At 44.0% G+C, this 26,793-nt stretch overlaps 1 protein-coding gene and 1 long non-coding RNA gene across 2 annotated transcripts in view; both read right to left on the bottom strand.

Annotated features, from left to right (window-relative positions):
- The window catches only part of LOC147442893 (uncharacterized), a 733-nt gene extending 711 nt beyond the window's left edge, over positions 1–22 (bottom strand). The window contains exon 1 of the long non-coding RNA XR_015190299.1: positions 1–22. This exon is cut by the window's left edge and continues 82 nt beyond it. This is a non-coding gene — a long non-coding RNA (uncharacterized LOC147442893).
- Positions 23–2,301: 2,279 nt separating this feature from the next.
- LOC147442892 (uncharacterized) lies at positions 2,302–26,359 on the bottom strand. Its single transcript, XM_086528891.1, has 9 exons — positions 25,876–26,359; positions 5,371–5,578; positions 4,888–4,978; positions 4,682–4,818; positions 4,257–4,500; positions 4,077–4,181; positions 3,811–3,993; positions 3,077–3,278; positions 2,302–2,912 (listed from the first exon to the last, which is right to left on the bottom strand). The coding sequence occupies exons 1-9, from the start codon at positions 26,132–26,134 to the stop codon at positions 2,407–2,409; spliced, it is 1,935 nt and encodes a 644-aa protein (XP_086385017.1). The 5' UTR covers positions 26,135–26,359; the 3' UTR covers positions 2,302–2,406.
- Positions 26,360–26,793: the final 434 nt, after the last annotated feature.

Raw genomic sequence — 26,793 nt, 5'->3', positions numbered from 1 at the left:
AGAGAGAGAGAGAGGAGGGGGGGGGGGGGGGGGGGGGGGGGGGGGGGGGGGGGGGGGGGGGGGGGGGCGGGGGGCCTTTGTGTCAACGATCTTAGATTAGCAACTTTAGACGCTACCTCCTAAAATAATCACATTATATAGAAGACTAGCGACTCCCTTATCCCCCTTGTACACCACAATTGGACCTTTATGAACATACCATATCATTTATAATTGGGCATGGATTTTATCGCTCATGCAAATCCTATCACTCTAGCATACAGCATGCAGACTACAAAATGAATCTCTCTCTTCATTTGATTCGAAATATATACATAAAAAGACCTCAACATTTTTTTTTTCGGACACACTAGAGGGCCAACACGGGGAGGTGCTTATCCCTTCCATATATTAGCCAAGTTACATGGTCAGGCAAGGGCCGCGTACCATCCGGCAAGAGCCACACGTAGGCATCACCATGGCGGAGAACTCGTAGAAACCAACTAGGAACCTCCTCCTTGGGTGACCCACCCTAGGAGGAGGATGCACACGAGTGTCCATCCAAGGGCAAGAGCCCTAGCAACGTGGAACACCATGTGAGCACAAGCTCTCTAGAGTGTGACCCAACGGGGGATTTGAACCCACAACCCGTAGGTTGAGAGGCCAAAGCCTTACCGTTAGACCAACTCCTTGGGTACCTCAGCATTTCACTCCGCTACATCTCACTTTGACCATTGCACACAGATCACCCTTTATAATAGGTACTCCATGTAACAAGAAGATTTTTGGAGTTTTTCAAATCCATGTATGGTTTTGTGTTTTTAGCCTACAAAAGCCTTGGTGTAAGTTTGGTTCTCACTTTGTCTTTTTCCTCCTCTCCCTCTTTGGGAGTGAAAGGTATTGTTTTTGCTCGAGCTATGCACACACAGAGAGAGCCTGATAAGAGGAGAGGTTAGCCAGTCTTAGAGACGAATTACAGACTTCTTTAGAGCACACATTGGACATCCAGAGGAGCTACTACCACAATAGAGCCCACATTCTCCTCGCACCACACACACGATCGATCGAGCAATCACGCTAGGGAGATCCAGACACCCACGAGTGCGAAGGACTACACAACATCGACGAAGGTTGCATCAAAGGAGATTGATGAGATTCTCCAACGACCAATGTTCGATCTTTTGTGATTTAGCTCTTTCCGAGGATACACCTACATTGTGTTGTCTTAGCCCCCCACTCACTTCACCCCCTAGCCCCTTCTCATATCCTACACAAGCCCAACTAGCTACTTAGCTGTAACTTTTTGGTCTCATAGGTCACTTTGGCCTTTTGAAGACGATAATATAACATTTCATTTCACCTCTCTCTCTCTCTCTCTCTCTCTCTCTCTCTCTCTCTCTCTGTGTGCGCCCATACTCCAAATCAGCTGCCCATACCTTGTAGGATTTGCAAATCTACTCCATTTTCAAAATGGAGAAAAATTTGGTATTGCACGATGTTGAGTTTTGAATGAACCTTAACAGAATAGTCAATGACAAAGCACTTGCAAACTTGCTTTGATTTAGGTCAATAAAGATGTACGGGCCTTTCAACATCTTAAGGCAAGGCTCATAAATAGACACCTTTCAAGATTTACAAATGTAGACCACTAAGAGAGCAATTGAGGGAATGGGCCTCTTTGTAATTTCTGGGCCCTTCAAAAATGAAAGGGAGCCCCATTCAAAAGATGGTCTAGGTTCAACCAGTCATGCTCATTCAAATATTAAAAACATTCCATGAAACAAAGGCACGTGATTAACCTTAAACTTGCTATTTCCCTTCAAGAAGGTGTTTCTTCAATGTAGGGGGTGGTTAAGGACCCCCTGCATTTGATGGTAGAAAATTTCACTTGAAGGCCCTTCCCCTTTGAAGGACCCTCAAGGAGGCTTATGAGCACACATTTTTCTTTTAGAGGGTCCCCCTATTATCATCCTTACAGAGCCTATGGGGGAGTCCTCTTTGTTATATGCTTCGGTAAATAGCCAGACCCATGTACAAAATAGCTGGACACCAGGGATATACATTTGTAAGAAGACCCCGCTCTAAAAGGTCTAAAAAGGGCCACACATCTGTATTCAGAGTTCTCGACCACTCATCAATCTTTTCCGTGTGTGATGCTTAAGTGAAGCCCTCTCTGCGCAGCAGTTCTTTTTAGAGTAGAAACTGATGTCTATACTATTGACTGCATCCCATCTAACGTCATCCTGTTGCCAATTTTACACATTTTATTCAATTTAAATGCTGAGACCACCGGAATGGCTGCTTGCATTTGGTTCCATGTGATGAAGATAAAGAAGACCATGATTAAATGCCAGACACAGAAAATGACTTCGACGGAATTCCGCCTACGGTGGGAGACTGGCCAAATCATCTATGTACCTACAAAATCTACTTAGAGGGTGGCACCTTGGCTGAAGAGTCACTATACATTCTCAAGCCAAAATCATAAGGAAACAAAGGATCATAAACAGCATCACCATAGTTCATGGGAAGTTGCTCAATTGAGTTGAACCATGTTCTGGAAAGCCTTCCTTCGAAATCATAATCCCCAAATATCACATCAGTGATGCCCTCACCTTCAGTGCCAGGAAGCCAAGCTGCAACAAGAGCATCCATCAGTGGCAAGTGCCGTGTCAAGACAAGAGGCCTGCCTGAGATGAGAATGACTAGGCAATTGATAGATCTGCACACATCGTCAATTACTTGTAGCCCCTCTTCAGGAATGGTCAGATTTCTGTTGTCTCCCTCTGTTTGTGAGTAGGGGAATTCTCCCACCACAACAATTGCATACTCAAATTCTTCTTTCAACAGTTGCAACCCACGAACACTTCTTGTATATACGACTTCTGTCGCTGCGCTCACTGTCTTACGAATGGCCGAGAGAACTGTAGTCCCTGTATTATTTAAACGAACTCATTGAGACAACATACTATTTGCGACACTACCCAGCACACGCGCACACACAGACGTTAGGTAGCACTATGTACCTAAGAAACTCTTGAAAAACTGCCTCTCCTCAAGCATAAAAAACATTTTCTTCTCATGAATAAGAGCATACCAATGGTGATATTCCCACTAGATCCCTGCCTTGTCAATGTCCAGCCTCCACACTGATTCCCCAAGTCATCTGCATGGCTGCCTGCTACTAGTATCTTCCCAGCACTCTTGTCCAACGGCAAAAAGGACTTTCCATCCAACTTTCCATTCTTTAAAAGAACAAGCGACTTTCTTACTGCCTCTCTGGCCAAATCTCGATGTGCCTGCATGAAATTCAGAGTATGTGTTAAATTAATCTGATTAAGCACATGCAAAATGCCAATCAAACTACAGTACAAGGCTGTTTAGTGCTTGAAAGCAAGCATGGGGAGTTCCTAAGTGTTTGTATTGAGGCAACGTCACCGCAAAACATTTCAAGGCCGAACACCCTCAAAATGAGGTGTTTCACCACGAAATGATTCAATCAAATGTATGAGCACCTAGAAACGTGGGACCAAAACATGAATGTATAAGTTCTAAAAGGCCCTAAAAGCTAAAGCTATAGTAACTTGTTGTTAGTGAAGTGGTATGTGTTTCACTTGATCAGAAAAATGTTTCAAGGCTCGAAATGTGTCAACTGTTCAGACCCATCATCCTTCACGAACTTCCCTTGACAAATTATCTCTTACCTCCAGGCTCCATATCACATTTTCAAAGACCCTTGTAACAGACAACACAGTGGGCACCCCCCTCTTGAACCACAAGAAAAATATAAGGCTTGATGCTGGCATAACAGAATTATTCCAGCTGTCATACCTTAGCACCAACCACATCCAACAAGGAACGGGCAGTAAATGGGTGCTCAAAAACACCGGACCGGAACTTAACACCTAGAATTCGCCTAACTGCATCATTGATTCTACCCACAGAAACTTGGCCTGATAGCACCAGCTCTGTCAGATTACCAACAAAACCCTCTGCACTCCATGGTTGCATCACCTGCAGTGATCTTGAGTTATAGCCGGTGTAAGGGGTGAGGCTTACCAAAGAAGGAATAAAATAGAACAAGAGATATAATGCACCATGTCGATGCCAGCATTGATAGCTGCCATAATGGAATACGTAAAATCAGAATCTGGCGGATCCGTAAGCATATCGATGCCGCGGAAGTCAGAGATTACGAAGCCCTGCTAACAAGAGCTTGTTTAGTTGATTATAAGGTAATTAAAATTGCAAGAGTGGCACTAAACATCGTATGCAACCTTGAAATTGAGCTGTTTTTTTAACACTTTCGACAGTAAAAAGTGATTAGCATGCAGCTTCTTTCCTTGCCAACTAGAGTACGACACCATAACAGTATTGATGCCCTTGCTTATGGCTTCCTTGAAGGGCTGAATATGAATCCGGTTCAGTATTTGAAAGCTGGATAGAGTGTCACCCTTATCCATGCCACCTTCAGTGCCTCCATCACCTACAAAATGCTTAGCAGTTGCAATCACCTTACCCCTAGAACAGAACGAAAACAGAGGATCATTGGCAGTGAAAAGATTAGAAAGCAACATCTATTAAATAACCAAGCTAGGCCTGTGGTGGTGAATTAACCAGGGGCCATACATAACTGAAACTAAAACAAGGAGAAAAATTTATCTTTTTAGATCAGCGTAGGTAGCAAAATGTAATCACTTACAAAAATACAGTTGACGGGTAGCCAGGTTTGGATTGTACACCTTGAAGTCCACTTATAATTTCTGTCATGCTCTTAACTAGCTCTGGATCTTCCCCAAAGCTTTCATAGCAGCGTCCCCAACTAGGATGCCTGCAGACCTACAAGAAATAAATATCCTTTAAAGGGACACATTGAAAGAATGACTAATCAGAAGTCCTAAAACTCACAGAAACAGCTGGAGAAAACACATAAGGAATGCCGGTGGCCTGGACTTCAAGAGCAGTAACTTCTCCGATCCTTCTCACCAAATACAGATCCCTATCAGATAATAGATCTCAAAAGTCAGCTAAATAATCATGCAATCGACAATAACAAAATAACAAAATTTTAGAGAACCGCAACATATGAGCAAATAAAATAACTGCCATGCAAAAATATTATATAACTTGATATTGTTCATTGTGTCCCAGCTGATTACTCAAAAGTATCTCCTTGCTCTCTTTTCATCAAAAAAGCTACTCAGCTGTCAAAGGAGAACTTGCAATTTTGGCTTGTGCACATTACATACTTTTTCTGCCATTAAAGGATTTTACTTTGAAAATAGCTTCTGTTACAGAACTTGCAATTTTGGCTTGTGCACATTACATACTTTTTCTGCCATTAAAGGATTTTACTTTGAAAATAGCTTCTGTTACTATAGTACTACTGACCGTGTGCATCCCAATCCAATATTATGAGGAAATATTGTTGCTCCAAAAACACTATTGTGGCCATGAACAGCATCAATGCCATACAACAGAGGGATAGCCAAGCGCGTTTGTAAGGCCTGGTTTTGAAAGACATCCACCATGTCTGGCCAATCTTTGGGACTTGCAAAAGGTTTTGGAGCAGGGTTATTCCCACCACTTAGAAGACTACCTGCTTACATGAAAAAGAAAAGTGTAGCTTACAAAGTCTCTGAAATTTCATAATTCAAAACAATCCCACGATAAAAGGAACTCAATAGCTTAGTAATGTACTCTACTCACAAGGAAATAATCTAACAATCCAAAAGGAAATAGTGTAACAATTAAAAAACCCTTAGCTTTTGCCCTTTGGTCTATACTTAAAAATCCAACAAAAGGAGAAACTGAGTATGACCTATAGCTACCACACTGAAAATTGTTTTTCCCAAGAAAGTTGGGCTGCTGTAAAATAATAATATCTTCTGATGGTCTTAATCCAATGGCTCCCGGGGAGCTTGTCACAAAGTGATCATGCAGCATGACCAAGCAGACCAGAAAAGAGGATAGAGCAAGAGCCGTGTTGGAGCTAGACTGGAAGAGAAAACCCAGATCCAAGCTGGGCCACATGTGAAACGCAGAGGAAATCCCTGCATCATTCGTGGGATGGTGATGTGGCAACCTGTACGGAGTGATGATGTGACAACATGGACGTTGGGCAGCTTTTTGACCTCAGTTATGAAAGCGTACTTTCTACGCTTTTAGGCGCCATTTTTTTATAGCAATTGCTTTTTGTGCCGCCTGCCTTTACATATTCAGTCTTTGTGTGAAACACAGTGGAAATCCCTACGTGACTTGTGGGATGGTGATGTGGCATTCTGTACGGAGTGATGATGTGACAGCATGGACGTTGGGCAGCTTTTTGACCTCAGTTATGAAAGCGTTGACTTTCCACGCTTTAAGGCGCCAGTTTTTGATAGCAATTGACTTTGGGCCACGTGCCTTTAAATATGCAATCTCTGGAGATCTCTGCAGATTTGTGGATTGCAGCCTGCAGGTTGCTCTCCCCGACAGTTGTATCGGTGAAGATCAATGAAGTACCGCAAGGGGCGCCTAACTTATGGGCCACCTCATTTGAGTGGGGAGCTGCTCCACTATGTCTTTTCTCCAATATTTCAGTTCTCTTTCAAGTTCAAGTGTTTGCTGTTTCAAATCAGCTCGTGGTGGTGTAATCCGTTCCACTGCCTTGACAGTGACTTGCTGGTTACAATGGTATCGAAGAACCAGTCAATTCTTCTTGTACAGAGTTCCATCCTATCTTTACAGCGACCGACCATGGAAGCAGCAATAGCTCACAACTCTAAGAGTACGACTATGTGAAAAGGAAGTCGAGGAGGAGTCGGTGAGGATGGTCTTGCAAGCACTTTGAGGCACAACCTGATTACCCTAATGCTCAAGACACGGCGAAGCAAGAGGAAGTCCACTTTCTCATGGAGCATTTATTCACTTATTCCCACATTTGCTAGCCTCATACAAGGAGGCCATGCAGCTCGATACCTGTACCTCACGTTAAGCAAAAGGGGATGTCACGTGCACATGGCTCTCTGTGCCACGTGGAAATGCTTCACCAACTTTTAGAGCCAATTTTTCACCTATACCTAGATAGGAGTGTCTAGAATCCTAGGAGGATTAGTATCGGGAATTTTATGAGCTTGTTCGTAGGACGTGCATGTCCGGAGAGTCCATTAGATTAGGTTTTCCAGCTTTGGAACCCAACGTTTTGACAGATGTTATTACACCACCGAGGGCATCTGGCATGACGTGCATGTAGTCTTACGGTAGAGGAATCCAACGAGCCATCCCCCGCGTCAATCGGATTCTCGGGTGGTCAGATGTGCGATAGCTTCACCCAGAAACTTAGCCGACCTCAAGTTTATTAATAAATCATTTTAGTGATATATTTTTATAACTATGTCTTCAATTTTTGCCCTACCTAAGCCTTAAAAAGTTCTTAACCAGTAACCTACCCTATAAAGGCAGTAGAGGAGCCATGGATTTGGACTAGATGAACTTGCGCTTGCAGAGAGCAGCCCTAGCATTTTGCATCAACCAGCTTTTTGCTCCCAATACGCAGATCAGCCCAGCGTTTTCAGTTTTCAGCCAATCTGTAATGTGATTGATGGTGAGTGCTCAGGATGAGTGCTCACTGTGTACTCAAGGTTCCTTTTACTGAATGAGAGTTCCTTTTACTTCATGAGAGATGTGCTGTAACAGACTTGGACACTCCAAGTCAAGATTCTACCGCGACACAGCAGAGATTCACTTCAAAACCAGTTCACAGTTCACAATTGATCCGACACGGCCAGCGGAGTTCCGTGCCTAGAGATATTGGCCCCAAAGACTGGCGCCCCTTTCGGTATTTCTTTTTGTATTAATCTGTAACTCAAAGTACAAGGAGTGGGAGGGGTCAGGGGTCTCACTCTAACACTCTGCGTCCAGATGCTCTGCAGAGTGGGAGCCCTGCCCACGCTTATAAAGGTTTACAAGGAATGCTAAAAGCAGAGCCCCAAAAGCTGTTACTTTTAAAAGCTCTTAATTAAAGCAACTTTTCTCAAAAAGCCTCTCAAATCTTTGCGTAGATTTCAGCTGGCGCAAAAAGCAGTTTCCGTACAACTGCCCGTAATTCACGGAAATCGGTACGCTCAGCCACATCAGCACTTTCAGCGCCACAATTCTCGGGGGTCCGTACATTGCAATTTCAACGGGCTATTTTCAACCGGGGCGGGTGTGTGTGTACAGCCATGTCAACCACCTCACCAGTTTGTCACATACCTCCCTCTTAAAAGCATTGTAATCGCCCTCGATTACACCTACAAAACATACAGAAGCCATAAACTGTCTTAGTAGACACTGAATGTTAGTACCAACGCACTAGAAACACACATCTAGCACATGTACCGATCGACAGTCACATCACAGGACATCACATGACAAATCACATTCAAATATCCATTCGGATCTCAGACCATGATTAATCAGCAACGTATTTAGCAATCGCATCTAGATCCACTCGAGACCTCATAGATGCCCGATTAACTAATTCATATTGCAATCACGTCTATCGAGATCTTTCAGACCGAAATGCTGCAATCATTTCGTCTATCAGTTCCTGCACTTAAACAAGTCAAGAACAAATCAGTATCATATTATCGGGAATTCCAGTTCATAAAGTCATGCAGCAGAATACTGTTAGCTCACAATATCGTTGAAACTCAATAGAGACATCAGTGACTTTAGTATCAAAAATCGGTGCAATTTGTTGACAAAGGAGTGGAGCGACTCCCCTCTTGTGCATACCCACTGCATTAAATTCCGCCCACCAGCTGACAATTTGGAATAGACTATGCTAAACCAAATGCTTCAAGGTAAAGGTTCACAATCTGAGGAGTATCTACCAGGTCCTCCTGCTCCATCCACTTCGCATCCAATGTGGGATAGTTCTTGAATTTAAACAAGAACTGCCTTATCATTCTACCTTTTACCTTTCTTTCTTTATGTGCCAAAATCTGTCCTGGAACGAGTATCTCCTCATTTTCCTCCACTTTGGGTTGCTCATCTGGCTCCCCATCATCGGGCACATCGCCTTTAAAAGGCTTCAGGAGACTCACATGAAAAGCATTGTGAATCCTCTAAGTATCGGACAGCTTCAGTCGAAAAGAGACATCATTTATCTTTTCGGAAATCTGGAAAGGTCCATAGTATCCCATGCTAAGCTTTGGAAAAAGCCGCTCCTTTCCCTTTTTCTTTCTCAAGCGTGCCTTCTCAAAATGTAAGAGCACCCAATTGTTCTCCTTTAATTTCAAATCGCGACGATGTCGATCTGTTGCCTTTTTCTGTCTTTCCTGAGATTTCTCGAAAGCCTTCCGGACCAAGTCCAAGTCCCTTGTGAACTAGTCGTCTTCAAAAGAAAATCTTATCTTTCTTGCTAAGGAAGGGTGGAACCTTCGTAGCAAATTCAATAATCTCAAATGGCACCTTCCCCATCGAAGAGTTGATCGTGTTATTGTAGGCATATTCCACCAAAGGTAAAAACCTTTTCTCAAGTAGTCTTCTGATCCAACCAAGAAGACTTCAACAAATTTAGTACAACTGAATTTGCAATCTGAGATTGCCCATCTGTCTGCGGGTTGAAAGATGACGAGAACTGCAACCGCGTGCCACTGTTCTCCCAAATAGCCTTCCAAAACAAACTCGTGAATCTGGGGTCTCTGTCGGAGACAATTGTCTCAGGCATGCCATGTAATCTGAAGATCTGGGTCATAAACAACCTCGCTAAGTAATCCGGCTCAACTATTTTTTTCACTGGAACGAAATGAGCCTACTTGCTAAATTTGTCAATAACATTCCAGATACCATCGTGCCCACTTTGTGTTCTCGGGAGATCAAAAAATGAAATCCATTGCAATACTTTCCTAGGGGCAGGTGGGTATGAGTAAAGGCTTCAACAATCCTTGTGCTTTATGCCTGTCAAACTTGACCTTCTGGCATACCAAGCAACTGCGTACAAAAATTGTCTACGTCCTTGAGTCTCCGCCAAAAGAAGTATCTCTCCATACCTTTCAAGGTGGTAGCAATGCCGCGGTGATCCGTAAATGGTGGACAGTGGCATTCGGTTAAAACCTTCTCCCTCAACGGCTGTGTAACGCACAACATTGTTTTCTTCATCAAGTAGCCATCCCAAATGGAATATTCTGCTACTACCTCCCCATTCCATATCCGAGTGAAATTATCTGAAAAATCTGTATCTGTGGCATATTGATCGACCATATCCTCGAAGCTCCTATGATGTATCGTAGAGATAGCCAGAACCAACGGCTTCCGGGACAAAGCATCTGCCACCAAATTCTTTTGTCCCTGCACATGAACAATCTGGATGTAAGGTGCAGCGGAATGAATGTTGTTCTTTCTCAAGATGAGTGCTCCATAATGTGCTCAAGGTTCCTTTTTTTGTTCTTATGGAAGGGAGAGCCTTCCGTTCTTAATGAGAGAGTGCTATGATCACAACAAAGTGAATGGACACTGTGAGTGCAAGTGTATGAGACTGAGAGATAGAGAGAGAAGAGAATATGACACCAAAGACTGTTGTAAAACCGTCCTCTGTGATGGCCCCACTCTCGTCGACGAGAGTGGTCTACTATTGATTGCACAAACTGGTACAATGATGATGCATGTGACTGATGCAAGTCTAGGCTATGTCGGTGATGACGACGGGGATGGCGAAACCGATTTAAGGGCTGAAATCTGCAAGTATGTATCTGCTGTCCAAAAACGCTCAAGGCAGAAATCTACTGCGATTCAAAACGCTGAATTCGGGGCTGATTTTATGCTGCTGATGGAAACGCTGAATTTCTGCTGCGTTTTAGTGCTGAAAACGCTGATTCTCTGTTGCGGCTTGGTGCTGAAAACGCCAAGAGAATGTGGGCGATGAGGGGCTCTGGAAACGCTAGATGCAAGCTGTAAGGTGCAGCGGAATGAATGTTGTATTTTCTCAAGATTAGTGATCTTTATTGCTCAAGGTTCCTTTTAGTTCTTAGGGAAGGAGAAAGCCTTCCGTCTTTATGGAGAGTGCTATGATCACGAACAAAGTGAGTGGATATTGTGCGTGCAAGTGAATGAGACTGAGAGAAGGAGAGAGAAGAGATACGACAACGAGAGGTTGTAAAACCCTCCTCCGAAGGCCCCACTCTCGTCGGCGAGAGTGGTCTAACTTGATTGCACAAAGGTGTACAATGCGTATGCAATGGACTGATGCAATGGGACTATGCCGATGACGACGATGGTGATGACGACGACGACTCAATGGCTGAATCTGTGATCTTCTTTGGCTGAATTTGTGGACTGTTTTCGGTGGCTGAAAATGACTGTTTTGGCTGCGTTTTTATGGCTGAAAATGGGGGAACATCTGCAACCGTCTAGGGGCTGATCTGCTACTGTGTCATAGGCTGAAAACTGCGAGGATCTGCTGCTAGTTTGGGTTGAGAATTAAAAACGCTGATGCTGCCTTTCTCATGCCAAAAACGCCAGGTAGTTTTGGGGTCAGAACCAAAAACGATGGGCTTTGTGGCTGAAATCCTGGCGTTAGTAATTGGCTGCAAAAACGCTAAGGGCTGAGGTGATTCTGTCGCGGGAAAACACAGAGGATGGGGCTGATCTGCAAGTATCTGCTAACGCTAGGGTACTGTGGTTGATGGCGATGACTGCAAGAGAGGAAACGCCAGAGGTGGGAGTATGGCGATGGTCTACTGCTAGGGGGGTACTGCTGAGAAGTTGCCTGATGAGCGGGAAGCTCCTGCTACCTCTTCTGCCAGAAAGTGCTAACTTGGGTTTGCTTATATGTTAACTTAGCAAAATTGCCCTACCTACTTTTGTTGGAAAGTCGCTTAAAAATAATAAGTGAAAATACCAATAAATAGGAAAATAGGCTAAATGCACTGGAAAATTCCCGTAACTGATGCTAATGGATTCTGATGGGAATTCCGATGATCATGCTGTGTGCAACCGAAGGATATGCATCTATGCTAAGTGACTGGCATGCACGGTCTACGAACAGACTCACAAAAGTGTCAGATCACTGCTAATCTAGACTTGATTGAACTGACTGAACCCTGCTGTGGTGTAGCTTGTCCACGGACACATAGGGTTGGGATGTGTCGCGTGACACAAGCGGCTACGGCGATCTTGTGTCTGCTGAAAAATGCCAAGGGGAAGTGGCTGGCGATGGTGACGAAAAACGCTAGGGATGCCTGCATGAGGAAATCGCCCAAGGTAATTGGGGAGTCTTGCTGAGAGAGAGGGGGAACCTGTCGCCGATGACCTGTGTTCTCCTTGCTCATCTGCCAAATAGTGCCAAGCTTCGTTTGCTTACATATTATCTTACCCAATATGCCCTACATACTTTCCAACAAAAGTCACTTAAATTAATAAGTGAAAAATTGACAAAAATAGATAAATTAGGCTAAATGCACTGGAAAATTCCCCTAAAGGATTCTGATGGATTTTGATGGGAATGCTTATGATCATGCTGTGTGCAACCACAGGATATGCATCTACACTAAGTAACTGGGCATGCACGGTCTACGAATAGACTCACAAAAGTGTCAGATCACTTCTAATCTAGACTGACTGGATTGATGGAACCCTTGTTATGATGTAGCTTGTCCACGGACACATAGGGTTGGATGTGTCACGTGACATCCCCTCCTTTTTAAAGTGAGGTACTGGTACCGAGCTGCATGGCTTCCTTGTAGTCTGCCAACAACTCTGAATGATCCTTGAAAAACTCTTCGTCGACTCACACCGCTTCGTGGGTTCCTCGATTTTTAAACTTCAAAAAGTATTGTCTCACTTGCTTCTTCGAACCATGTCGAAACCGATGCAACAACACTTGCTCGGGCTCCATGACTTCAGCTTCATCAATGATATCCGGTTCTTCTTCTTCCGAAATGTCCTTTGGAGGTGTTCCTTGAAACACTTTCAACCAAGAAACATGGAAAACGTTGTGCATTGACCATGAGTTAGGCAATTGCAATTTCATTGAAACCTCATTTATCTTTTTAATGACTGGAAATGGACCATACATACGAAAAGACAACTTGGGACACTTCTTTCCAACTTGCTTAAGACGTTGCTTCATGATTCTTAAATACACCCAATCTCCTTCCTTGATTGAAACATCCTGACGATGCTTATTAGCCTGCCGTGAATAAGATTCCTAAGCCTTGCTTAGCCGAAGCTTCACACTCTCAGAAATCTCATCCAATGACTGACTTTCAGCATTGGCATCAAGCATTTGACTGATCGAGCGAGTCAAAAGTGACTGGAACGGGCGTCCAAAAGCTGCCTCATACGGAGTTCGACCTATAGCACAAGAGAGAGTCATTCAAAATAGCCTGAACCAATGGAAGATAGAGCTCCCACTGAAACTGTTAATCATGCACATACGACTTTAAAACATCAAAAGCCAATTGATTGTAAATTTCTGTTTGACCATCTGACTGTGGATGAAAAGCCGATGAAAAATTCGACCTAGTGCCAAAATTTTCAAAGAGTGCGTGCCAAAAATTGGACGTGAACTTAACATCCCTATCTGAAACAATTGATTTTGGCAAACTACAGAGGGGGTACCAATGCTTAATAAACAACCGTGCTACATCTTGTGCAGTAACTGTGGCTTTACAAGGAATCAACATGCAAAACTTGCTGAAACGATCAATAATTGTCAAACATTGAGTGTTCCTTGAATGCAAACTTGGTGGTAGGTTAGTCACAAAATCCATGGAAATATCTTGAAAAGGTCCATCGGGAATAGGCAGCGGAAGCAAGAGGCCTTGCTGCTTACTCCGAGGAGCTTTTACCTTTTGACATATAGTGCAGTGTGTGACATAACGAAACACATCTTTTCGCATTTTAGGCCAATAAAAGAATCTTTCAATCTTTTCCAAAGTGGTGTTCATTTCCCTGTGCCCACCCGTGAGAGAATCATGTGCATCATGCAATATGGTTGGCCTGAGAGAGGGCAACAAACATAAACGTTGACGAAAATACAACAAACCATCACGAATGAGATAGTTGCTTGGCCCTTGGGAAGCAAGAGCCTGCAATCAATGCTTACCAAACTCGGAATCCGCATACTGATTCTTTATGCTGTCAAAAGACTCACCCTGAATAGAAAATGTGGATCTTGACTCAAGAGCCAAAATCTGTCCTTTGCGACTCAACGCATCTGCAAAACAGGGTTAGCTTTTCCAGGCACATACTCAATCAAACCTCCAAATTGCTCAAAAAATTGTGACCACCGTGCTTGGCGATCACTCCAATGTGCACTAGACATAGACTGGAGCCACTTGAGGGCTTGATGATCTGTGCGAACTGTAAACTCTCTACCATAAAGAAAATGCTTCCAATGCTTAAGAGAGTGAATGACAGACAAAAGTTTTTTATCATAAACTGAATGATTCTTTTCTGCACTATTGAGCTTCTGGCTAAGGAAAGCTACTGGACAACCGTGCTACTGAAGCACAGCGCCTATGGCGACATTGCTCGCATCCATACCTCAAAGGGATCATCCCAAGAGGCAAGGATAAGACACAGTGCTTCTGTCACCGCAACCTTGAGAGCTGCGAAAGCCTCAATGGCTGCTTCAGGCAAGTCTACGCGCTGACAGCGAGTCTTTACCCCTTTCAAAACATCAGTCGTAGGTGCAGCAATGCGTGCAAATTTCTCTATGTGCGAACTATATGCTTGACATAAACCAAGAAAAGGACGCACATCATATGCAGTTTTGGGCAAATCCTAATTACGAACCTGTTTCACCTTCGCGGGATCTAGCTTGACGCCTTCTGCAGAAATGATAAAACCCAAATAAGTGACTTCAGTAAGAAAAAATTCACACTTCTTAGCTGCAATGTACAACTGACACTCATCCAAATGACCCTTTCGACATCTCTTTCATGTTGTTCCCATGGTGCAGAAAAAATGAGAATATCATCCAAAAAGATGAACACACATACACCGACCATATCGCCGAAACGACCCACCATGTGACGATTAAATGTACCCACAGCACATGTCAATCCAAAAGGCATAACAATATACTTCCATTGCCCTCGCTCGGTGCGAAAAGCGGTCTTGAAGATGTCGCCTTTGAATACCCGTACCTGATGGTATCCACTCTTGAGATCAACCTTGCTGAAAACCTTTGCCCCATTGAGCCTATCTAGGATATACTCAATGCGAGGCATCGGAAACTTGTTCTTGACGGTCATCTTGTTTAATGCCCTGTAATCAACACGCAAACGAGACGAACCATCCTTCTTGCAAACAAACAAAATAGGAGCAGCGAAAGGACTTACACTAGGGTTCCATAATGTGCTCAAGGTTCCTTTTTTTGTTCTTATGGAAGGGAGAGCCTTCCGTTCTTACCATTCAGTGTGGTCTGAGAAGTCTGAGAGGTTCCTTGAGAAGTCTTGTTCTCCTTAGGCTTTCCCTTGTTGTGCTCCATCTCTTGGGAGAGAGCAATCGCTACCGCCTTGTTGAGATCCGCGGGGTCAAAGACTTCTACATCAAACTTGATGAATTCGTCTAACCCAAAGAGGAAAGCCTCTTTGCGCTCATCATCCAATTTGCGTAATTGAGTACCGAGCTGCAAAACACGGTTAGAAAAAGACATGACTGGCATACCATGTTGCTTGAGATTGTGCCAATCTTTCTTCAATCTTGCTAGGTACTGAGGAGGCATAAAGTCTTGGAAATCAGCCCAACTGAAGGACAGGGGCGAGAATTCGTCGGCTTCCTCTAGGTGCGCGGCTAACTGTGTCTCTTGCCATGCGTGGTACCAATTGATGGCATCACCGGCACGGTACATAGCTGCTATCAAAACTTTGCTATTTCCTGTCTTCTTAGTTGTCGCAAAATAAGCATTAAATGATGCAACCAAGAATGAATAACCGTAGCATCCATCTTATCATCATACTTACTGAAAGTCAACTTCTCTATGACTGGGTTGTTGGAATCCGCCTCGTGGCTTGCGCCACTTGAGGAACTCCCACGATCTTTGACTGGTTCGGACTTCGAGGCAAGTACTTGTCAAACCAATTCTTGAGTGCGGAGTTCTCTTTGAGCCTCACGCTCTGCCTCCAAGGCCGCTCGTCTTGCTTCAGTTTCTTTTTGTCTTTGTGCTTTTCTTTCTTCTCGTTCATCACGCTCGCGTTCCAAGGCAATGCGAGTCCCTTCTTGTTGTATGGAAATTCTTTCGTTTCTTTCTTTGCGCTCGCGTTCCAAGGCAATGCGAATCCCTTCTTGTTGTATGGAAATTCTTTCGTTTCTTTCTTCGTGCTTGCGGTCCTTGGTTTCCTGACGTTCTGCTTTTCTTTCTAGGTGTGCCATCATTTCCATCATCGACTTGACCATCACCTCCATAGAATTTGGTACAACTCATAGCGTAGATGGGGAAGGGAGAGCCTTCGGGTGGGGAAAGCTCTTCTTCGCCACTCCCATGCTCATCACCTGTATGCGAAGTATCCATTCCGCTTCGGGTGAGGACCATGCACTATGATCTTTGGTTCTTAAGTTCACGAGGAACTTGGGTTCTTATGGGTCTTGGGTTCTTGAGGGTCTTGAGGGTCTTGAGGTTTTCTTTCGCTTGCAAACCGTGTTTGAGAAGGATCTTCTCTTCACCCGAATTCTTCTCTTTTCCCCTGGGCGGCCTTGCGCTCACACCAAGGTTGCTTTTTCCCACCTCACGTCGATTGGCCGGCCGCTAAGTGCACGGTCCGCTCTCAATGAGTGAAAAGAGGCACAAGGGGAGGCTGGACAAGCCCTTCTTTCCTGGGATTCCTGTCACTCTTTAAAAACACGATTAGGAATCGACACGCCCAAGCGAACTTGGGTTCGTACGATTGCAACAAGCAAAAAAAATTCTTGTGATTCTTGTGGTTCTTTCCTTGAGTGATACAGAACACTGCCAAAGCTCTGATACCAATGTAAGGTGCAACGGAATGAATGTTGTTCTTTCTCAAGATGAGTGCTCCATAATGTGCTCAAGGTTCCTTTTTTTGTTCTTATGGAAGGGAGAGCCTTCCGTTCTTAATGAGAGAGTGCTTTGATCACAACAAAGTGAATGGACACTGTGCGTGCAAGTGTATGAGACTGAGAGATAGAGAGAGAAGAGAATACGACACCAGAGACTGTTGTAAAACCCTCCTCCGAAGGCCCCACTCTCGTCGGCGAGAGTGGTCTACTATTGATTGCACAAACTGGTACAATGATGATGCATGTAACTGATGCAAGTCTAGGCTATGTCGGTGATGACGACGGGGATGGCGAAACCGATCTAAGGGCTAAAATCTGCAAGTATGTATCTGCTGTCCAAAAACGCTCAAGGCTGAAATCTGCTGCGATTCAAAACGCTGAATTTGGGGCTGATTTTATGCTGCTGAAAAAACGCTGATTTGGGCTGATGGAAACGCTGAATTTCTGCTGCGTTTTAGTGCTGCAAACGCTGATTCTCTGCTGCGGCTTGGTGCTGAAAACGCCAAGAGAATGTGGGCGATGAGGGGCTCTGGAAACGCTAGATGCAAGCGGCTACGGCGATCTTGTGTCTGCTGGAAAACGCCAAGGGGAAGTGGCTGCTGTTGGCGATGGTGAGGAAAAACGCTGGGGATGCCTACATGAGGAAATCGCCCAAGGTAATTAAGGAGTCTTGCTGAGAGAGAGGGGGAACCTGCCGATGGCCTGTGTTCTCCTTGCTCATCTGCCAAATAGTGCTAAGCTTGGTTTGCTTATATATTATCTTACCCAATTTGCCCTACCTACTTTCCAACAAAAGTCACCTAAATTAATAAGTGAAAAATGTCAAAAAATAGGTAAAATAGGCTAAATGCACTGGAAAATTCCCCTGAAGGATTCTAATGGATTCTGATGGGAATGCTTATGATCATGCAATGTGCAACCACACGATATGCATCTACACTAAGTGACTGGACATGCACGGTCTACGAATAGACTCACAAAAGTGCTAGATCATTTCTAATCTAGACTGACTGGACTGACGGAACCCTTGTTATGCTATAGCTTGTCCATGGACACATAGGATTGGATGTGTCACGTGACACTGGAAGTGAAACTGTGACAAGATGTTCGCCCACCGCATCTGCTTTTCCGATAGCTGCTTCTGTGACAAGAAGTAGCGTAAACTCTGGTGATCTGTGAAGACCGTAAAATCGGCTCCGAGTAGGTAATGTCGCCACTGAGTAAGAGCATGGATAACCGTCAAAAGCCCTTTCTCATATATCTGTGCTGTCGATTCCGGGCTTGAGAACAATCGGCTCTCGTAAGCAATGACATGGCCTTCTTGCATTAAAACCGCACCCAGACTACGACCACAAGCATCACAATATACTTCAAATGACTTCTGCAAATCCGGCAAAGTCAAAACTGGTCCCGTAGTCAATTACTCTTTCAATGTCTGAAAGGAAGTCACCTCTGTGGGTCCCCACGAGAAAGGGACTCCTTTCTGTGTCAAGATATGCAAAGGGGAAGCAACCTCTGCAATCTTTTTAATGAACCGCCGCTAGTAAGAACATAAGCCCAAGAAGCTTCTAACTTCATGGACATTCTTCAAATCGGGCCAATCACGAATAGTCTCTATCTTGGCCGACTCCATCTGCACACCTGCTGCTGAGACGATCTGTCCCAAAAAGTATATCTCGGGTAGGAAAAATTCACTTTTCTTTGCATTAATCACCAACTTGTGATCTCGTAATGCCTGAAAGACCTGTAGCAAATGTTCTCTATGTTTTGCCTCATCCTTAGAGAAGACAATAATGTCATCAAAGAAAGTGCCCACAAAAGATCTGTACTCTCTGAAAATCCTATCCATCATTCGGTTAAAGGTCGATGGAGCATTGGTAAGCCCAAAAGGCATAACCAAAAAAACTCGAATAAACCGAAGGTCGTCCGAAAAGCGGTCTTGTAGACATCTTCCGGCGTGATTCGGATCTGATGATATCTGCTCTTCAAATCGATCCTACTGAAACAAGAGGATCCATGTAGTCGGTCTAGAATATCATCGATCCTAGGAATCGGAAATCTGTTCTTCATGGTGATTTTGTTGAGAGCTCTATGGTCAATGCACATTCTCCAAGATCCGTCTTTCTTCAAAACCAACAACCCCGGAGAGCAGTAAGGTGAAGTACTCGGCTGGATAAGACCCTTTTCCAAAGGTCTTCCACTTGGTTCATAATCTCTTCATTCTGGGCTTGGCTCACACGATAAGGTGGCCAGTTTGGTGGTGTGTTTCCAGGTATCAGATAAATGGTATGATCCTCAGGACGAGCTGGTGGCAACTCGCCTAGTAGGCCCTCAAAAAAGCAATCGGCATGAGTGTGGAGAAAATCTTGGCGTTCTTTTTCTAGGTCAAAACATATTCGACCTTCAATCATCATTCAGTTCTCTCCAGAAAATCGAGGAAAGGAGCTGAATTTCATCAAGTACAATCTCTGTGCCCTTCATTTGTCAAAGTCGCTTTCTCAACCCGAGAGTCAACCACGGTATTGCTCATATGGTACCAAAGGATTTTGAGGAGGACGTCACAACCTCCAGACTACGGGACTAGCTTTGACTTTGCCGGACTTGCAGAAGTCTTTTGAAGTATATTGTGATGCTTGTGGTCGTAGTCTAGGTGCGGTCTTAATGCAAGACGGCCGTGTCATTGCTTACGAGAGCCGATTGTTCTCAAGACCGGAAATGACAACACAGATTTATGAGAAAGAGCTTTTGGAGGTTATCCATGCTCTTACTCGGTGCAGTGCTCCACTTGTGAGAACTCAGTGCACGTCGCATATATTGTGTGCCCTTACTTCCAGACTACACAAGAAGAATATTGAACGGAAATCAACTTCACATACAGCTACTAAGCCTCATTGACATATTTGTCAACACCATCTCAACAGTGACAACAATTGCACGAGGTACACTAGATAGCGGCATTACCTACTCTAGCGGATTTTACTGTCTTTACAGATCATCAGAGTTTGCGCTACTTCTTGTCACAGAAGCAGCTATCGGAAAAGCAGATGCGGTGGGCGAACATCTTGTCATAGTTTCACTTCCAGATTGTCCATGTTCAAGACAGAAGAATATGGTAGCAGATGCTTTGTCTCGGAAGCCATTGGTTCTAGGTATTTCCGCGATACATCATAGGAGCTTCAAGGATATGGTCGACCAGTATGCCACAGATACAGATTTTGCAGACGTTTTCACACAGGTACGGGATGGGGAGATAGTAGCGGGATATTCCATTCGGGATGGCTACTTGATGAGAAAAACCATGTTGTGCGTTACACAGCCGTTGAGAGAAAAGGTTATGACTGAATGCCACTGTCCACCTTTTACGGGTCACCGCGGCATCGCTACCACCATGAAAGGGGTAGAGAGATACTTCTTTTGGCCGAGACTTAAGAAGGATGTGGAAGAGTTTGTGCGCAATTGCTTGGTATGCCAGAAGGTCAAGTTTGAAAGTATTGCGATGGATTTCATTTTTTATCTCTCGAGAACACAGAGTGCTCATGATGGTATCTGGACTGTTATTGACAGATATAGCAAACAGGCTCATTTCATTCCAGTGAAGAAAGTAGTCAAGCCAGATCACTTAGCGAGACTGTTTGTGGCCCAGATTTTCAGATTACATGGCATGCCTGAGACGATTGTCTCCGACAGGGACCCCAGATTTACGAGTTTGTTTTGGAAGGCAATTTGAGAGAACATTGGCACGCGGTTGCAATTCTCGTCATCGTTCCACCCGCAGACTGACAAGCAATCTGAGATTGCCAATTCAATGGTTTTAGATTTATTGAAATCTTATATCTCGGATCAGAAAACTCAATGGGAAAAGTATCTACCTTTGGTGGAATTTGCCTACAATAACACGATACACTCTTCGACGGGGAAGGCGCCATTTGATATTGTTGAAGGTGCTGCGAAGGTTCCACCCTTCCTAAGCACGAAAGATAAGATTTTTGAAGCGGATGAGTATACGGACGACTTAGACACGGCTTTTGTCAAGGTCCACGAGGCTTTGCAGAAATCTCAAGAACGACAGAAAAACGCAGCGGATCGCCATCGTCGTGATTTGAAATTGAAGGAGGATGATTGGGTGCTCTTACGTTTTGAGAAGGCACGCTTGAGAAAGAAAAAGGGAAAGGAGAGGCTTTTTCCAAAGCCTAGTATGCGATACTATGGACCTTTCCATATCTCTGAAAAGATCAATGATGCCTCCTTCCGACTGAAATTGCCTAACACTTGGAGGATTCACAATGCATTCCATGTAAGTCTCTTGAAACCTTTTAAAGGTGATGTGTCTGATGATGGGGAGCCTGATGAGCAACCCGAAGCGGAAGAAAACGAGGAGATCCTTGTTCCTGAACAAATTTTGGCACATAAGGAGACAAAGAATAATGATAAAGTCCGAAGGCAGTTCTTGGTTAAGTTCAAGAACTATCCTACATTGGATGCGAAGTGGATGGAGGAGGAGGGCCTAGCAAATACTCCTGAGATTGTGAAACTTTACCTCGAAGCTTTTGGTTTAGCATAGTCTATTCCAAATGGAACCCATAATTCAGCTTGGCCGGAGATCTGGTGCAGTGGGATGCACAAGAGGGGAGTTACTACGCTCCTTTGTCAACAGATGCCTCGATTTTTGTATACTAGAGTCACTGATGTCTCTTTGAGCTTCAGGGATACTGAGAGCTGACAATATTCTGCTGTATGACTTTATGAAATGGAATTCCTGAATATGAAACTAATTTGTTCTTGACTTGTTTTTAAGTGCAGGAACTGATAGAAAAAATGACTGCAGCATTTTGGTCCAATTGATCTTGAAAAGACATGGTTGCAATAGGGGTTAGTCAATCGGGCATCGATGAGGTCCCGACTGGATCTAGATGTGATTGCTAGCTACATTGCCGATAAATCATGGTCTAAGATCCGAATGAATGTTGAATGTCATGTGATGTCCTGTGATGTCTTGTGATGTCGATTGGTACATGTGCTAGATGTGTGTTCCTAGTACATAGGTACTAATAGTCAGTGTCTGCTAAGACGATTTATGGTCTCTGTCTGTTTTGACGTCGTAATCGAGGGCGATTACAATACTTTCAAGAGGGGGGTATGTCACAAAGTGATGACGTGGCTGACTACTCGCAAAAACCCTAACCTAACCCTAACCCTAAAAATATGCAAACCCTAATTCTAGCATGATGACGTGGCTGCCTGTACGGCATGGCCGAAAATCACGCGGATGACGACGTGGCAGGGCTGTATGGACTCCAGGGCTTTTCACGGCTGGATTTACGACAAAGGAGAAAGCTGGGCAGATTTGCATGGGCTTCTGCTTTAATCTACGCAAAAGCATAGGCAGCTTTTGGGCCACGCAAATCCAGCAAGAGAGAGAGAGAGAACTTTATAACTGCTTTATTTTACTAATAAGGCTAGAGAGAGAGAGAGCTTTTAATTTTCAGTTTTTTGGACAGCTTTTAGAAGAAGCTTTTGGGGCTCTGCTTTTAGCATCCCTTGTATCTTTAAATACGTGGGTAGGCGACTCACAACTCAGAGCATCTGGACACAGAGTCTGAGTGTGAGCGCCTATGTTAGGTGCAGCGGAATGATTGTTTGCGCTTTGCTCAAGATGAGTGCTCCGAGCTGTGCTCAAGGTTCCTTTTGTTCTTATGGAAGGGAGAGCCTTCCGTTCTTAATGAGAGAATGCTATGATCTCAAACAAAGTGAATGGACACTGTGCATGCAAGTGAATGAGACTGAGAGATAGAGAGTGTCACAAAAATACGGAAGCGAAAACTGACTGTTAAATGCAATTTATATACTCAAGAGACTTTGGAGAGAACGAGAGAAAGCTTGACACATCATTGGGGACCAGCAGATGGGCTCGTCCCCCCCCATAAAGAGAATATCTTTATTACTAAGGGAGAATTCTTTACAAGCACAGGAACGGGGCGAAAGCCCGTCCTCTATTCTTTCTTGTCCTTCTTCTTCTTCTAACTAAGAGAGTAGAAGAACTGCTCTCCTGACTACTAAGAGGATCTTTCCTCTTCTGTGAGATTTTGGGAAGCTCTCGTAGATGAGAGTCTATCTTCCACAAAACTCATCGGAAGCTCTCAAAAACGAGAGTCTATCTTCCGCTAACTATGTCTCTTCGGACATAATCATTCCTGCAGTCAACCCACGAAGGAAACATGCAAAACACACGCACACACGCTTGCTGTAATTTTCTGCACATAACCAGAAGTTGTTACCTGAGCGCGTTCCAATGCCGAAACGGAGGTCCTTTTCGCGACGGAAATGCTCCAAACTTTGTGTGTGTATAGTAGGTAGAGAGGAATAGTTTACTACTAAAAATTCACCCTAATACAAGTGATTAGGGGCTGAAAACAAAGAATTTGCAGCAGCTAGTAGAGAGAAAAAGAGTTTTCTACTACTTTACGCGATGAAACTTCTCCCACAGCTGCCTATGACCATGAGAGGCCTTGTTCTAGGTAATGGGTGCACAGAGGCTCCACATACACCACAAGGTGCTGCTCTCAAGCTTCAATGGGAAGCTTCACTGCGTAGAGGACGTTCAACTTAGGGGGGGTAGTGCACTGCCAACCTGGCAAGAGGGGGAGGGGCTGCTCTCTTATAGCCTCCCAGAAGAGGGGACGCTAGCATGAAGAGAGAGAGAGAGAGAGAGAGAGAGAGAGAGAGAGAGAGATTGCATGGGAAAGTGTGCCAAGTGGCACACTTACTTTAAATTTTAAAAACCATTCAACTTTTGACTTTAAAAATCCTATGCTAGTTAATGAAATGTGCAATTAAGTGCACAACTGCACACATAGATGCAACCAATTAAATCGTTAGCTGCTCCCAGCGCAATGCCGTACCGACACTGCTCTGGCATTACCTGTTCGCACTTGTTCGACCATTTGGTCCAACGCAAATCATTTAAGAATACTTTAACTAACTTATCCTAAGGCCGTAAAATAATCAAGCCTTAGGGTTATTATTCTAAGGATCCCATCTCATTCCTGTGCTTGCACTAGTGCGCGTAATTTTCTGAGCCTGAAATCTGAGGCTACTATCTATCCCTTCATTGAAGACCCGATTTCCCAACTGCTAGGGCTTCAAGGTATTTTCTGCTAGGGTCTCCCTAAGATGCACTGGCCCAAACTTGGGCGTACCTGAGACCCCAGAACTGCTAAATCTATTCTGATGTGCACACAACTAATTAGATAATTCTTTTCTCGTAAATAAATTAATTATTTACAAAGTCTGACTTAGTTACAGAGAGAGAAGAGAGATATGACACCAGAGACGTTGTAAAACCCTTCTCCGAAAGCCCCACTCTCGTCGACGAGAGTGGTCTACTATTGATTGCATAAACTGGTACAAACTGAATGCATGTGACTGATGCAAGTCTAAGCTATGTCGGCGATGACGACGGTGATGTCGAAGTCGACCTAAGGGCTGAAATCTACAATCTTTCTACTGTTGTCCAAAAACGCTATGGGCTAAAATTTGCGACTAGTCCAAACGCTGATTTGGGGGCTGTTTTTTGTGGGTCTTTGACGCTGAAAATCTACAAGTTTAGGGCTGAAAACTGAGGTTCATTAAGGTTGAAAGCTGAGGTTTCTTTAGGCTGAAAACTGATGGTCTATCCGGGTCGAATCTGCTACTCTTTTAGGGTTGGAAACTACAGGTACTTCATGGTTGAAAAACGCTAGCTCTAAGAATCTGTGGCGATGGTGTCATGAGGCAAAAACGCCAGCTATGATGTTTTCCGAAACGCTAGGGGGTGCTGCTTCGTTGGCGAGGATGCTGATGCAAAAACGTTATGCAGAGAGAGTAAGAATTGAAGTGAGGAAGAGGGAAAGAATGAGAGATTGAGAGAAAAGCAGAACACTGTTCTCTAGAGGGTGAGTGTGTGTGAAAATTTGAGAGAAGAGAATCCAAGAATTCTAGAGAGAGAGAAGCAGAAAAGCGGGAGAGAGAAGAAGAATTGCTGTCAACATCCTTGCCAATAGAGGAGAAAGGGAAATCAATTGGAAGAATAAGACCATTGAAAAGGTATGCTAAATTGTAATTTGTTATTGTGCATGCTACAGTGAATTATAAACATAATGTAGAGAAAGAATCCTTATCTAAATGTCGTTTATTGAAAGCATAAAAAAAATGGAAACTGATTACTGTTAAATTGAATCATCTCTTGGGTTACTGAGTTGTAACTCTTGGGTTAATCTCTCTCTCACACATTGTGTTTTTCTCCTCTCTCCTATGCTCCTCTGTCAATTCCCTCAAAGATCTCTACCACTACTACAACTCACACATCACTTAGTAAAATTAAGCAACTGGAATAGAGCATGAAACAATCACAGCATCTCCTCAATGAGCTATTTCTTTTGAATCCCCTCCATTCCAGTAGATTGGCATCAGTCATGTACTTGGTTCATGCTCATGGCTCCCTCAGCTTGAGAAGTTTCAAAGAGGTTCTCCTACTTTTCCATCCTCCTTAGATATTGTCGGTGCCATGGATGACCATGCTGATAGAACACTTGGGACCCTGATGACGTGACAATAGTGGCCGCAACTTCCCTTAGATCTTGCACCTGAACTTCTTGGGAGTGGGATCTATTTCTACCTAAAGGGTTTGGTGACCTTGTAATTGCAATTAAACTTGTTTAAATTGCATTCAGTAGGTGCAACATCGATATCTATGAAGGTGACAAAATGCAGAAACACTAAAACGAAATCTGACCCTAATTAGCCGCATATCTTACTCTTCCTTCGCTCCCTGCATGATCTTACTCTGCTAGTCTTCCAAAGCAGGGAACGTACAATGTGTGTCTCAAATTCTAGAAGCATTGATGTGAGAGTGTGAGGAGCACTTACCTATTCCATAATCAGCAATTAAGGAAGGGTTGGAAGTAGCCTTGGTGTTGGTGAACTGTATCATTTGGCCGATTTTCTCGCGAAGAGTCATGCGCGAGAGGAGATCCGACACCCGAGTCTCCACAGGCAGAGAAGCATCCCTATAGAAAAAGCGAGCGGAAGGGTTTCCTTGAATGCATGATGCAGTAGAAATCCACATCATAAGTAGAAGTAAGAACATTATCCCATTTTCGACGTATACGAAGTAGCAGGAAGCCATGCTCGCCGAGCTGAGTTCTGCTCCTATTCCCTGCCTTTTGCTGCAAAGGAGAATAAAGGTGCAGTGCCTTTCCCATCTTCAGCGATGCAGCATGCCAAACACAGGGTTCTCTCTCTCTCTCTCTCTTTTTCTAGGGTGTGTGAATAACAAGGTGAGGGATCACGAGGGCCTGCCTATGGAAGTATTTGTAAAGGTGTTGTCAGGAAGTAGGAAGAGGGGGCATTGGAATGTGTTTAGTGGAAGCAGCAAGTATATAATGGAGTGGTCTGACCAAAATGAGAAGTTAGTGCCTATTGTTATGTCAGTGAAGGAATTTGTAGTCCAAATGTGTGTGTGTGTGTGTGTGTGTGCGTGTTTTGGTTGTTGGGGGGCGGGGGGGGGGGGGGGGAGAGAGAGAGAGAGAGAGAGAGATCAATCCAATAACCATGCTTTTCTTGGCCGCAACAGTGCGCAGGTCACATACTAGTATGTATGAAGAGCATAGAGTAAATGCCATTTCTACTCTCACTATCCTTCTTCCTAAGCAGCAACTCATGGTGTGCTTATGGATATGTTGTTCATGATATTTTCATAGAGGTGAGAACTAAGATATCTTGTAAAGAACATGGAGGTAAATGCTAAGTTATCGCCAAATATTTGCTAAGTTATTATCAAATATT

This window comes from Adiantum capillus-veneris, chromosome 14 (assembly GCF_014529385.1).
Source record: "Adiantum capillus-veneris isolate H3 chromosome 14, ASM1452938v2, whole genome shotgun sequence".
Classification (NCBI taxonomy): domain Eukaryota; kingdom Viridiplantae; phylum Streptophyta; class Polypodiopsida; order Polypodiales; family Pteridaceae; genus Adiantum; species Adiantum capillus-veneris.
The sequence above is the reverse complement of the archived record's forward strand: the minus strand, read 5'-3'. Positions and strand labels throughout refer to the sequence as shown.

What these genes read in the sequence shown, in the direction of transcription:
- LOC147442892 (XM_086528891.1), bottom strand. Translation starts at nt 26,134, where the DNA reads ATGGCTTCCTGCTACTTCGTATACGTCGAAAATGGGATAATGTTCTTA. An exon ending in ATTGGATTGGGATGCACACG is followed by an intron (nt 4,979 to 5,370) that starts GTCAGTAGTACT and finishes ATTATCTGATAG; the next exon opens with GGATCTGTATTTGGTGAGAA. An exon ending in TACCCGTCAACTGTATTTTT is followed by an intron (nt 4,501 to 4,681) that starts GTAAGTGATTAC and finishes GTTCTGTTCTAG; the next exon opens with GGGTAAGGTGATTGCAACTG.